The sequence below is a fragment of the Arachis stenosperma genome, chromosome 7, assembly GCF_014773155.1.
Source record: "Arachis stenosperma cultivar V10309 chromosome 7, arast.V10309.gnm1.PFL2, whole genome shotgun sequence".
NCBI lineage: Eukaryota > Viridiplantae > Streptophyta > Magnoliopsida > Fabales > Fabaceae > Arachis > Arachis stenosperma.
The window spans coordinates 51,596,493-51,611,767 of NC_080383.1; the positions used below are offsets into that span (position 1 = coordinate 51,596,493).

General features: G+C 32.2%; 1 protein-coding gene across 1 annotated transcript; it reads right to left on the reverse strand.

Annotated features, from left to right (window-relative positions):
- Positions 1-173: 173 nt before the first annotated feature.
- Positions 174-15,161, reverse strand: LOC130940834 (uncharacterized). The gene is made up of 17 exons (XM_057869094.1): positions 14,869-15,161; positions 13,734-13,973; positions 12,679-12,825; positions 12,154-12,232; positions 11,560-11,743; positions 10,946-11,011; positions 8,922-9,161; positions 8,337-8,543; positions 7,646-7,949; positions 7,074-7,233; positions 6,826-6,934; positions 6,110-6,245; positions 5,946-6,001; positions 5,565-5,864; positions 5,329-5,451; positions 2,196-2,861; positions 174-637 (listed from the first exon to the last, which is right to left on the reverse strand). The coding sequence occupies exons 1-17, from the start codon at positions 15,014-15,016 to the stop codon at positions 464-466; spliced, it is 3,339 nt and encodes a 1,112-aa protein (XP_057725077.1). The 5' UTR covers positions 15,017-15,161; the 3' UTR covers positions 174-463.
- Positions 15,162-15,275: the final 114 nt, after the last annotated feature.

Sequence of the window (15,275 nt, forward strand, 5' to 3'; positions counted from 1 at the left end):
GGGCTAGCCCGTTTGCTACCCCTACTGGCCTTTTGCTAGTGATTGTCAAAACTACCTTGGTTTTTCTTTTTTATAGAATAGATAAATAAATAGATTCGAGAGTTATGTTATGTGTCCACCAAAATCAGTCACCAATGTCAACTACTAGTATAAAATATATGCTAGAATACAAATACACATTGAAAATAAATTAAATTACACATGTATTTATACACAAATACATTAGTAGCTGATTTTAGTAACTGATTTTAGTGTAGAAATAACCTTTTTGTAAATTCAAATAGGTACCAAGAGAAATTGTCAAAACTACCTTAGGTTTTTCTTTTTTATATAATAGATAAATAAATAGATTCAAATAGGTACCAACAGAAAGATTGCATGTTAATGTTTCTTTCTCACATCACAAGAGCTTTGAAGTTTATTCCTACTCATTCATAGACAAATTAGTCGAATATCAGAGAAATCAAGAGATTTGAAGCTGAGATTTGTAGATGTCATGACCAGAAGAAGCTGGAGTAACAGGAGATAACCTTAGAGAGAAAGAGTATGGCACAGCAGGAACCAAATACTGGTTGTGCACACATGGGGACCAACTATCATCTCCACCCAAACCCATGTGTTTGTGGTCAAAATGAATCTGCATTTAATACCAAAATAAAATTATAAATAAACAGAATAGTTAGAAGAACAAAATAGAAAAAAAATGGGAAAAGAGGCATGTTCTTGGGTTCAGATTCTAACACACATACAAAGACAATGGAAACCTGTTTGGTTCAATGACAGTAGCCTACCACTCATTTTAGTTTACAATATTAAAAAATTGAAAAGCAAAGTGAAAAATGAAGAATGAATAGTTACGAATTCTCTTAAAGCACAAAACCAATATATTCTGAGAGCATACAAAAATTTATGGTCAAGGGCGGACCCATGCGCATTTTCCTGTGTAATCTATGAAATAGCACAGTATTACCCCAACATTTGCTAAAAGTTACTCATTTATCCCTTCCATTCGTCAAATGTGTTAAAATTGTTAAAAAGTGTATTACACAGACATCTAATCCTGTATTACCATATTAACAAAAGTAACTAATCTTCAAACCTATTACTTAAAAAAAGTTATTTATACACATTAATCCTGTTGAATGACCATATAAAATTCTGTATAGTGTCAGTACATCAAAATTTAATTCATGTTTTATTTCTCTTCACCTATGATGTACAGACAGTGACACGAACACAATATAGGACACACAGACACATGAATTTTAAAATCTTATGAGACACAGGAACACAACATATATATAAAATATAAAGTATTTTTTAGATAAATTATAATTATATTTTGATATTTTATTGATATTATATTTTTTAATATTTGTAATGTTTTTTTTTAATTATATAAAGTATTTAAATATTTTTTGTTTTAATAAATAATATATATTATTTCTAAACTCATTTCATGAATACATGTTAAGAATAAAACTGGAGACGTTGACACGTGATGGTATTTAAGTGTGTACGAAGAAAAATTTTTTATTTTTTATTAAGACATAGTTGGACACAATAGGTATGCGTGTTGGACGAGTGTCGATGAGTGTCGTATCCCATGTAGACACGACAATTCAACGAAGTGTCCGTACTTCATAGCTCTACACTAAAACCAACACTGATGCTGCTGCTGCCACTGTCACCACCTTCTCTTTCCCACCATCATAACCACCACTGCCACCATCAATCTCCCCTCTGATCAACAATCCAGTGTCGAACCTTGTTGGTCATCCAAGTTCTAAATCCACCACTCTCCCACACGCCCTTTTCCTCTTCAACCGCCACCATCTCTCACATCCTTACTGCTTGCCAAACCAACTTCTCAAAAGTCCTGTCATCACATTCCTCCCTCTTCCACGAGCTCACACATCAGTCCCCAACCCTTAACACCTTCTCCTCCGGAAAGAAGAGGTACTCTTCATGTAAAGAAATGTGTCTTCTTTGCCTCTTTTGAAGGCTTAGAACACGCTTCTTCACAGGCTCATCAAGACCAAGAGCTTTCATTTAGTGTGGAATACCTAAAACATTTCCAACCTTCTAAAGTCTTCCCTTTCCATTCCCTCACTAGTGATCACACCCTAAAATAATTATCTAGCAAACTACAATTGAACCAAAATATTGCTGAAATACCAACAGAAATTAAATACCTCAATGCTATCTCCTGCAATAAGCTCTTCATTGTGCATTGCTCGGTGAAGCTCCGAAGTGCTGTAGTAGCTTGCACTCATTTGCATTGGTGGAGAGCTACCATACCTAGAAGCATATATACCAAAACCATTTTTATTTTTGAATGTTGCCCATCTAACATCTGCCCTACCTGAACTTTCCCCTGGAACAACATACGGAACATGCAAGTCACTAACATTCGACTCATATACTGCAACCTGTGCAGAAGCCTTTCGATCTGGATAACACTCAAATGGCCCTCTGCCATACCAAGTCACTTGATCAAACGATTTTTCCACATTGAATTCTACTCCCACACGTGGCAAAGGAGGAAGATCCAGGTTTGGTTTAACACTGCATTCCACAATGACATCACCAGAAGCATGAATTGAATATTTCATATCCGTTGTGAATAAAACCTTTGACTCGTCTTGCCTGGAAACACCAAGAAAAACAACCAATATTTGAACCGAGCTGTTAGTTGTATTCTGGAGGGAACAGCTTTCGGTAACAAAGTGGAGGCTGTCGATTCCAGCATCTTTCCATTTAGACAAATAACTAGCTGGTCCTCCGCCTTTATCGTTATCAGTAGGAGCTCTCCAGAAACATGGATATATACCTTTACTGAGAACATCAACTCCTTTGACCTAGCATTATATATCAACATAATATTAGTATGAATATTTAGTAAAGAAACAAAAATAACTGAACAGAAAACTGCAAAAATTGAAAATCAAAGACATCATGAACTTTCTACAAATCATTGATAAAGAATAGAAACATGATAATTTTTGCTTTTCAAATATAACTGATATTGAAAACTGCTTAGAAATAAGATCTTATTAGAAAAAATGAGAACAAAACAAAGTGCACTAGGGGCAATCACTAATTACAACTTAACATCAAGATCATACCAAAACTAAAACAAAAATGATGCAGAATATGAAAACCATATCAACAAAGACACCTGAAATGCAAGAGGTCATTTCATTCTCAATCTCTTTGAAAACTAGAGAAACTGTAAACAACCTTTAGATCATAGCCCAATACAAAATCAAATTTTTGGGAAAAGCAATGTCCCAAAGTCTAGCAAATTAATTAAGGTGGAACATTGTTACAAACCCAAACAGCAGAGTGGTGGAAGGGCAGAAAGGGAGTATCCTTCCTCTGGAATTTACATATCAGAGCAGAAAGAAAAATAACTAATTGAGGTAGTGGGGACCGAGTTTTTAGGGAATCTGTTAGAAGGAATGAGTGATATAAATAGAAAAAGGGAAATGCATTTGTATTGAGGAAAGTAGTGGGTAGAATTAGTGGAGAGTCTTGGCCTCTTGAAAGCCAAGTTATGCTTTACACATATTACTCATACATCATACTTGAATATACTCTTAGACCCGGGAATATCACAGTGATATCCTTGGCTGCAACATTCCCATATTTCTATTTTATTTTATTCTATTCCTCTCTTCTCTTCTGTTCTAGCTCTTTCTACCTTCATCCCTTTCTCTATTCTGTTAGAGTGAGACCCGCGCGATGTGTAGAGAGGTAAATTAATTATAGTATATAGTATATTCTAATAAGTGTTATATTATTTAGGAATTGATTAGATATGTAAACTAATGTTAAATTTGAATTGTTTATATTAAAAATATTTTGCAAAACATTTATTTGATAATTTGTATATAATTCCATATAATTATTCAACTAAAATGTAAAATACAAATTGAAATATAATTTATTATTTTAAGAATTTGAATTCATTTAATTTTAAAAAAGGCATATGCCTTTTTATATTAGAGTTGTACAAAACTAAATCTTCATTTGTTGCTTCTATTTTCACATTTTTTTAGTTGTCATACTTTGTCTTCTTATATACTATTCTTAGGTTTGCAAATAATTAAAGAAAAAAGGAAAAAATGAATGAGATGAGAAATACCAAAAATATAATATAAAATTATAAATTAACTTTATAATCATCATATATATTTGAATATACCTAATAAAAAGATGTGCCAAATTTGAACTTACTTGGGTTAGGAAAAATGAAAGAGAATGAAAAATACCAGAAATGTAATAAAATTATGAATTAATTTTATAATCATGATATATTTAAATGTATTTAGTAAAGAAATGTGCCAAATTTAAACTTACTTGGAGAAGTTTTCGTCAATTGGTATGAGAGACTGAGAAATAAAAAGTAGCAAGAGCCTTAGGTAGCATGTATATAAGTAGACCAACTAATGTAATAATAAGAGTCTTAATATGTATAAGTTGTAGAATTTCAATATTTATAACTGAAAATTTTTTAATTATTATTATTATGGCACTATTAATATGTGTTTATTGTATTTAATTAGTACTTTATGTTTTAGTTGAATAATAATAGATAAGTATTTTCTCTTTTAATTTTTTAAAAATCTTTAACTAAAAGATGATTGGTTGATTTTCAAGTTTTGCCAAGTAATCAAAATTGCTTACATGGCATTATTAGAGGAGAAAACATGGCCTAAAACTTAATGTAAAAGAAGTTGGTATCAATTTCTATATAATTAAAATAGATAGATAGATAGATAGATAGATACTTTGTTCATTGTTATTGTGGAAGGATTTAACACAACAATACAAAAGTTCCCTCATTATACCACACACACTTTAGCTGAACAAAATAATAGAGAATAGAGATATCTTAACCAGCAAGAATACTTTTGATCTTTAAAACCAGGTTTTAAGACTATGTTGCTCCAAATAACTCTCAAGCAAGTATCTAAACTACCCCTTAAAAGAGAAAAATAAATATTCAACTTTTCCAATTCCAATAACTCCTGCTATCCACCTGGTTTCTAAAATCTAAACAAATTGATTATGTTTCCCTTACATTAATATAAAAAGAAAACTATTTTTCAAAGGTTAACCAAATAATCCACTTTTTTTTTTTTTTGAAAAATCTTCCTGAATATTAATTTTAATATAACAAATTTCTATTATTAACTTATATCATAAATATGGATTACAGTAATTATAAAGATTATAGAAGACCTAATATACTCAAATAAATAAATTAAGATATCATGCAATTTGAGATTTCACACATGATAACCAAATTAACAAAGTTACCTTCCAGCTTTCAACTGTTCCTGTTTTAGTGCTCAATGTTATGTCCCAAATATCTTGCTGGTTAACTTTAATTTTATCACCCAGAGTTTCAGCCACCAAGGTGCCACCACTAACATTGATAGCCTGGAACAATAATCATCCATGACACAGAAAATTTTAAACTCAGTTACTTCAGTAAATGACATCCAAACACCAAGATCCATTCATAACGATATATCATTTGTTAAAATGATTACATGAGGAACGAAGCCTCTCTTTGTGGGCAGTTGAACTTGTGAGGATGAAACAATATGACCAGCTTCAACCCAGCGTGTAGAACTCAAAAGCTTTGCAGTTATAGTGAGGAACATTTCTTCGGATGACGACGAAGTCCACAAAGAATACCATGGACCTGATTGCCAATCGATGGTATAACTACTTTGGGGCTTAATTGGTTCAAGACTTAAACTTCCAGATCCGAGGTTACACCCATCTGCAGAAGCATACCAACTAAACTCCAGTCCTTCTGTTGTTTGAAAAAAATGCCCATTTTTAATCTGCAAAATTATATATTAAAATAAATAGGCAAGCACAGATTTGATCAATCAAATACAAAAACCACAACATAATATTTGTACCTCAATTTTCCCTTCATGCAAAGCCACCTTGATTGGTTGGTATAGATACTTGACTTCTGAAAGAAGAAAAACCATGACTACCTTTCTAAAGAGTCTAAACAAATGGAGGATGCACCCAGCTCAACAATGGTGCATACAAAAGTAACACTATGATGTCAGTTTACCTTGTAAAACAGGATGAGCAGTTCGATCAGGAAATGTGAGGCCATTCAAACAAAAATTTGAGTCATTAGGAACATCCCCAAATTCACCTCCATATGCCCATCTCTGTCTGCCACTTTCATCAATTTTTATCAGGGCCTACATACAAAGTACCAAACCTACTAATCAAAAGACTTCATCATAATAATCTGTAGATACTCCTACGATGTCATGAAGACAATATACCAGAACTGATATTAACAAACATCCAAATTGAAAATCCAGGGGAAAAGGTAGGAAACAAGGAAATGAAGATTGAATTTAATTTCAAGAGGTCAATCAATAGAGGAAAAATAGAAGTTGCAGGGTTTTTTGTTCCTTGGATAAGTATAATCACTCCCAAAAAAGCTGATGATCATAACTGAACTCAATGAGTACAGGCAATGAGCCCACTTCATAAGCATGCCTAATCACATAAGGCCACATAACTTGGTCCACATAAAGCTTAACAAGAGATTATCACACAGACAAAAGATCATAGTAGGTGGACCTTGATCATGAACTTCAAGAATAAAGAGACCCTTGACAAAGATGGCTCAATATTAATGAGTATTTGTTTTACAGTATTCAAAGTTAGCTGGGAACTAGCGCATGAAAGCCACTCTTACCTTCTATATTCCCTCCTAACAAACACCTTATTCAGTAACAGGATCAAATCAAATCTTGATAGACCGCTCACCTGATCAACCCAATCCCAAATAAAGCCTCCTTGAAGTCCAAATGTGTTGTCAATTGCTTCCCAATATATATGTAGATTCCCATTGCTGTTACCCATTGCATGTGAATACCTGGCATTTGGGCATCACAGGGAAAAATGGAAAATTAAAATATCAACACTGCATTGTTGATACAAATTCCAATATCCAAATATAGAAATGTCAAAAATAAATAAGTAATAATGATTATGATGATGATGATAATGCATACTCGCAAAGAATGAGAGGTCGTGATTCATTTGGATCATTTGCAATTTTCAGCATGTCCCAAACACGCATATACATGGGGCACACAATATCTGTGCAAGGAGTTCTAGATCCACCACCTTCGTAATGCACTACCCGCGATGGGTCTCTTCCACGAATCCAACCTGACAAATATCTCATCATTGAATGGAGATAAAAATTAAAAAATAAACCTATTGTATCATTCGAAAGAATTAACTCCCTTATGACAATTCAAAAGGTAATAAAGCCAAATAAGATGCATTTAATAATGCTGTCCTACTTATTCTTTTCAAAGTTATTCTCAGTGAATAATTGTTGATTTTTCCTACCAACATATGTGAATGTTTAACTACAGTAAGCGACTTGCCCTGCATATACTTAAAATGGTTATTAATAAGCTCTGAAAAAGAGAACGCAATTTTTCGGAAGCAATTTATTCGCAGGGTACAAGATAAATTTACTAAGCAATTTTTCCAAAAAATAACTGGCAGGATAAAGTAATAAATTGATTCAGTTATGCACAAAATCTAAGCGAGTGAGCTGTAAGTGTGGTACCAGCTAAAGAAAAATGATTTGGCCCAAATCCAGATTCATTCCCTAAAGACCAAGAAATAATGCATGCATGGTTTTTATCTCTCTCGACCATGCTGATCACTCGATCCAGCATTGCAGCTGCCCAAATCGGTTCCAAAGTAGGATGCTTGAAATGTGTACAATAATCAAAACCATGAGTCTCAATGTTGGCTTCATCTATCATGTACATGCCGAACAGATCACATAGTTCATACCAGCGTGGATGTTGAGGATAGTGGCTATTCCTAACAGCATTAATATTATTTTGTTTCATCAAAACCAAATCCTGTAGCAAACTAGCAAAGTTGTAATCAGTGTATGAAAAGTGCCCATAATAAAGGTAAAAACTAACCACCAAATTAATTAAAGGGAAAAATGCAATTAACCCCTTAAACATTGGGTCTTGTGACATCTCCCTTAAACGTTCATAGTGTGCAATGAACGCTTTGGAATTATCAAATGGTGCAAAAAGATTTGCTAAATTTTCTTCGAAATTACCCCTTCACGTGATATCTTATTGACAAAATTACCCCCTTAAGAAAAGTTCACGAAAGGGCGTCTCTGGCCATTTGATAACTTTAGGGTGTCATTGCACTTTTTGAAAGTTCAGGAGAGCTTAATTATATTGTTTTCTCTTAATTACTATATGAGAGGATAAACTGACAAACATTACCTTGATCATGCAGGATTCTATATTTGCCTTTCCCACTCGTGGATGATGTTCATGCCTGTTCACACCTCTTATTACGACAGCCTTTCCATTGACAAGCAATTGTTTGTAGGCCGTAGATACTTTCCTAAAGCCCACTGGACATGACTCGCAATCAACAATATTTCCAGTTTTATCTTTGAGGACGACAACTAAGGTATAGAGGTATGGCTGAGATAAATTCAAATAATATAAGATGTCAAATGAGGACAAAAGTCTTCAAAGTTCACAGAAAAAGGTACAGAGCTGTATTCAAAAACCATATGGGGATGATAAGGTAAACAAAAATGTACTGATTGGGAAGAATGAGAGAAACAATAAACTTTGAGCATATCTGCAGATAACAGCCATAGAGTAAGTATGAAATGAAAGAATTTGAAAATACCAGATCTTTAGCTCAATACTGAATTGAGATCAAAGCATGAACTTTTACAGAATCAGTGATCATTTAAGACATGAATGCTCAGATCTTCAGATTAAAATCATTGGTTGATGTCTCAATAATAAGAGTTCGGTCTAAACATGTAGAAAGTGATTGAAATTACTCACATGCTCTGCAGACCAAAGCTTTGGTGCTTGCAATTTCCCACCAAACACATAACCATGAAAACCTAATGTTGGTGCACTTGATGGTTGAAATTTTAAGTCCACTACATTAGATGAGAGGAGGTCAGGATTCCCATTACTGGTATACCAGCTTCCAGAATCATACAATGCAGCTTCAATGCTGTAGTTTGTTAGGAGATTATCCTTGGATGTCTCTAAGGAATTATCTACTTTAACTTCTACCTGGATCATAGGTAAGAGATATTAATAAAATATGATGCCCCAAATACAAACATGAATATATAAAATAATAAAAAAGTTACAATATCAATTTAAACACAATAGTGGTTAGTGGCAATCAAAGTGAACCATGAACCCAGGCAGACCTTATGATACCACATTACAAATCTGTATTTGAACTTTGGAAGAAACTTTAGATAACCTCCACCTTTGGCCCAGAATTATCATCAACTAGATTTAAACCAGAATACAAATTAGAACACTCTTTTTGTTAAAAATTAAGTAATTTTTAAATTATTTAATCAAACTTTTTTCAATAGAATTATTTAGTCTAATTTTAAAAATATATTAGTAAATGATGCATTATATACAAATATTCTTATATATTTTATATAAGTCTAGAGTATAACATGTTTGACCCATTTTTTTTTCTTTTCCAAATATTGACCTAGAAATAATTCACAAATATATGAACTTACTTGAACTCTGACAGTTTTAATAGAGGGGAACCATTATATATACATACTCAAATAATAAAAGATAAAAAAAATAAATGAATTTTGCCTTTTTCTTTTTTAATTCTACTTATCTAAAATGCAAAAAAATTCTCAGTATTTACATAGCATTTTCAGCCTTAACACTTACCAATATAATTGGTATTCAAATTTCATTGTCATTAATAAAATATTCTAAATGAGTATGATATTTTGCTCATTTGAACAATGTTATGGCTAACTTTCTCGTATGTAGGACGATATATTGCAAAGTGTCAAGTATATGGACTAACTAGAATTAAAACTATTACAATTATGCGCTTGATATAAACTAGCATCCTTTATACAATATAAAATTTTACATAATAGGAGAACTTATGAGATTAATGTTAGAACAGTTAGGTTGGTTATATAGATGCTATTCGATATGATATTATAATGGTCACTATGTAGAAAGATGTTATTTTTTATGTTGTTACAAAATAAGTTTAGTGATAGCATGTCATATCTATAGAAAACTTAAGAACATAGGTGTCATTAACTCATTATAGTACTACTTTAGTCTCTTTTATATAATTTTCATAAATGAAGTTTGCTCAACAAATAAGACATGCAATATTCGAATTTAAATTATTGATATGAATCAGCATCCTCTATAATATATTTTTTTTTTAATAATTGGAGAACTTAATGTGAAAGATTATGAAATTGATACTGAATTAGTTTAATAGATGTTATTCTCTATGTATTATAAATGTGGCTATGTTGATAGATTTATTTTTCTATGTTATTTCAAACTAAACGAGCTTAATCTTAGATTGGTTACATAGATGATATTCTCTATAATATCATAACAAATGCGGCTGTATAGATACATGTTTTTCTCTAAGTTATTACAAACTAAGTCTAGTGTTGACAATTTATAAATACCTTAAGAACTTAAGGTGTTATTAGCACACTATAATATTACTTTGGTCTCTTTTTGATATATTATAATAATATATAGATTTTCAAGAAAAAGAAAATGACAAAATAAGTGTACAATCATGTAGAATAAGGGCAACAAAGATTAAATCTATTTTGTGAAAATAAAACATAACAAGTTTCGTATTGAAATAAATTATGGTATTCGCATTCAACTTGTACCCAAAATATAAAAAAAATAAAAAATAAAAAAAAGAAAGAGTTAAAAGTAATTGGAATAAGGTAAAATCTTCCACATATAAGATTATTTTCAAACACGATGTACATTTGTAACATGAAAAATATTATTTCACAAGATATTATGCTTACCAATATATCTGCAGATGAAAAGTCCTCGGCAATGTTTGTTTTGAAAAAATAATCCATTATAAATACCTATGTCACACATATTAGATATTAGCGTCAAGCAAGAAGAAGGGAGGGTGTTGGAAGAACTCATCAAACGGTAGATTCGACTTATATTAAAAACAATAATAAATTTATAAAATATAAATCCATATTATTCTAAAACTTGGATTTTTCTAGGACGACTAAATCATAATTGAGGTGCATTAAGGACCTAATCCAACTTTAACCTTTTGGATGAAGAAGAAATTGCATTAATGCACATTTGGAATACATAAAAATTTAAAAAAGCAAAGCTCTCAAATCTCTCTGCATATCAAAGAGACATATACCTCTAAATATTCCACGTCCCTCATACCAGGTAGACACAAGATGCTTAATTTATTCTACTAGAGATTTCATAAACTCGTAACACTGATGATTAAAATAACTTCAACATTGCATTTTGATATCATATGCATATAGTGCTGACTTACGTTTCATCTTTCTAGAATCTGCATTATTAGAATTTTACCCACAAAAGCATCTATCAAATGAGACAGCATAAGTACGAGAGGAGCAATTTAGAGAAAACAAACCTTTGGTTTGGCTAGGAGAAGTACATCACGGTGTATGCCAGATAACCTCCAGTGGTCTTGATCTTCAAGGTAAGAGCCGTCACTCCATCTAAACACTTGAACAGCTAGAACATTCTTATGGTCTGAACCAAATGGATGACAAAAATCAGTGATTTCAAACTCTGCAGGTACCCTGCTATCTTGGCTGTCCTTGCAAAATAATCAAAATTTCTGTCAATGAGACCAAGAGTTAGTTAATTTAAAAGCTTCGTGGAAATAGGGCACTAAGACTTTTCTAGACAAAAATAAGGCATTTAATACAATTTGTACTATAAGATAAATATGTATGCCTTTCCAATTTAGGTTGGTGTTTTCCACTGCTATATTTGGTGCAAGATATGAACACGTGATAATATTTTTCATTACTCAAGAAAAAAGTTATCAACTTATCATCAATTTCACAAAATGCCTCCTTGTCATATGGCATCACTGTTAACATAGTAACATACCGATCCATAATGTATACATCCACCTCCAGAACCTGGAACTTCCAGAAGCCACATGAAGGGAGGAAGAGATGGAATGATGAAGAAGGAGAGGGAGAGGGAGAGATACCTATATCCAATAGGATGCCCATTTATCCAAGCACAAAATGCGGAATCAACTGCTTCAAAATGGAGCAAAATTCTTCTACCTATAAAATAAAGTAATGGTTGGTACGCACAAAAAAAAATTAAAACTAAAACATGGTTTATAAATGAGGGAATGATAGAAGGTGATTTGAAAAGAAACAAAGAACAAAACAAATCTACTTCACTGTTGCAAGATGTGTGTGTGTGTGTGTGTGTGTTACATTACAACGGTGTAACTTTAAGCAATTCTTATACTATTAAATAACCTTTTCATTTAATGGTGTAACAATGGACACATGTGACTTGTACTTTATAATACATCATAAATTGCAGGTAAAGCACAATGCATCATAGTTATAAATAACAATCATAGTTATAAATAACAACAGTTAGAAGTGAATGGAAATAGAGAGAGAAAAACAACACAAGATTCCTCTATAGCGTAGACTGGTTAACAAAAGATAGAGAAAAGAATTCACATTTCTACAGAATTCGCAATTAGACATACCCTCCCATTCTTTGGGAATGTGGAAGTTTATTCTGTAGCAGCCAGTTGGATTTTCCATAGGAACAAAAGGAGGATTTAGTGGAAATGGATATGTTACATTTGTATAAATCGGGCGGTCAAATCCATGCAACTGCCAATTCGAAGGAACTGCCAAAGTTTGGAAATTTAGACATAGACGATATCAGCACTTGTGAATACAGTAAATGGCGAAAACGATAATTGATAAGTCAATTAACAAAAATGGATTTAGAAAAAATTATATGAATGGTAATATAAATATTAACAAATAAAAAAGGTGAGATCTCCCCTAAGTTGATTCCATTCATTAACCACGCACAAAATTGTCTATGAAAACCGAAGAGTATAACTAGCAACAATTTCAAAGTATGACCTAGGAGCCTACTGAATGTTTCAAAATACACAAAGGGAACCCATTATGCGAAGCACCATCCAGTTGATATAATCATGACAAATATAACAAACTAATATGATATTAAATAATAATTCATTTATTAATAATTCATTTGTTAATGAACTGAAGCTGCAACAAAGAAAAGGAAAGTTTGAACAGAGAGGATTAGGAATACTAATTTTAGTCCCTCAACCAAGAGAAAATTTACTACATCGTTACAATCTCTCAGAGAAATAGTCACTAAACCACCATTAAAAGAAAATCAAATAAACAGCAAAAAGTCAGGCAAAAATTATGTAACAATGGCATATATAGTTCATGATTGTTATAAGGATTTAACAGTATGCATTGTTAGTGTAAAAAGGTTTCATACATACTACTTGAATCAATCATCTAATTTGGTTGGATGACATTGTAAAAATTTATATTGTCAATGCATCAAAATGGAACTCTTGTTCTAAAACAAAGATAAAGTTGTCATTTCCGAAAGTATTTCATACAAATTTTCCTAAAAATATTCATTTTCAAATATCAAATCATAAAGGACATGCTTCAGAACTAGGAGACTTCAAGAAAGTAAAGCTCTAGAAGCTAAATAAATTTTTTAAAACATATGGCATACTCAAAATTAAGATGAACTTACCAGGTAAAGTTTTCCAGTCTGAATCTTGGAATTCATTTCCATAAAATTCATTAGGGACATTGTCGGGATTGTTAGCTAAGAAAAACTTCCAATATCCAGACAAGGACTTGACAAAGGGTAAATCTTTTACCCAAAATGCGGCACAATCAAGAGATCCTTGAATAGCATCATCATTCCAAACAGCAAATTTTGATGCCAGAAAATCCACTTTGTTGCGTTTATACCAATATCTAAGAGATCCTACTCATCACAAAATTCAGGTTGTCCAACATAAATAAGAAGTGCATATTGCAAAGCTTACCACAAACACAATGTAAAGTGTTTGAAAAGAAAAACAGTATTCATACACCAAACACTCTTGACACCCGTATAAAAATCTAGTTGTTATTGATTAATTGTGTATTTAAATTATTTTTTAATTAACAACACAAAGAGAATGTATATTAGGTTATTAAGAAAATACTGGTGTCAAAACGTGTTTATTATAAAGGGCATAGACGTAGCGGGAATTTTTTGAAAACATATGTACAAGGGAGACCAACTATTTCAAAAACCACAATCATTGATTTAGCCATATCCTGTAGGCACCAGGAACCATTCTTCAAAACTCAGAAATCGCATAAACTTTTCTGATCCTAAAGACAAGTTCAGGTAGCAGTGAAATGAATCTAAATATATTCATATTAATTCAGATTCCATCAAATACTTATTGGACAATATTATCTGTATACAATATACATGCAGACTTCACTGTATCATATTATAACTTAATTTCAATCAATTGATAGTTTTGCAGAAATAATAGCACACTAAATCTCCCTAAATACAAAAAATACGAAAATTGCCCATGAAATTTTCCCTAGATAATTATTTAAAAAATTATTTTTAAAAAGAAAGTCCAAAGGATAATTTCCAATCACAAATGATGCTTACAAATTTAGAAAGGAACAAATTTGCATCCTATTAAACGAATCCCAACCCAGGTCGACGAATTGCATTTCAGCAAAATGCATTTGAATCCGATAAATCAAAATATAAATAAATAAACTCAAGAAGAAAGCATGCCAATCATCATCAATTATCCAAGAAAAAATAATGAGTGATGAAGGTAAATAATTGCGGGATCGTGTGACACCTTCAACAGATTCATGAGAACGCAAGGTGACATGTGCATCCCTTTTCCTCCACTTGATGAACGAAGGATCCTCCCAAACTCTGCTACCATTCTCTGAGACAAGAGCAAGAGGCCCCACCAGAGACTTAGAAGATGAAGAAGCAGCCATCACCTACATACATACATACAGAGAGAGAGAGAGAGAGAGAGAGAGAGAGAGAGAGAGAACAGTGAGTAGTGAGAGTGAATTATTATAAATAAATAATGGAAAGAAAACGGGTCAATGACTCAATGCAATGGTGTAGTGGAGGGACCGAGGGAGTGTTTTGTCACTTTCATGATATTGGGGGAAAACAAAGATGGTAGTTAGTGGCAAGGTTCGAAATCAGACCAGTTATCAAACTGCTACCTACTTATTTATTGGTTTA

What these genes read in the sequence shown, in the direction of transcription:
- LOC130940834 (XM_057869094.1), bottom strand. Translation starts at nt 15,016, where the DNA reads ATGGCTGCTTCTTCATCTTCTAAGTCTCTGGTGGGGCCTCTTGCTCTT. An exon ending in AGCTTTGGTCTGCAGAGCAT is followed by an intron (nt 8,544 to 8,921) that starts GTGAGTAATTTC and finishes AATTTATCTCAG; the next exon opens with CCATACCTCTATACCTTAGT. An exon ending in TTGCAGGAGATAGCATTGAG is followed by an intron (nt 638 to 2,195) that starts GTATTTAATTTC and finishes TATTAAATGCAG; the next exon opens with ATTCATTTTGACCACAAACA.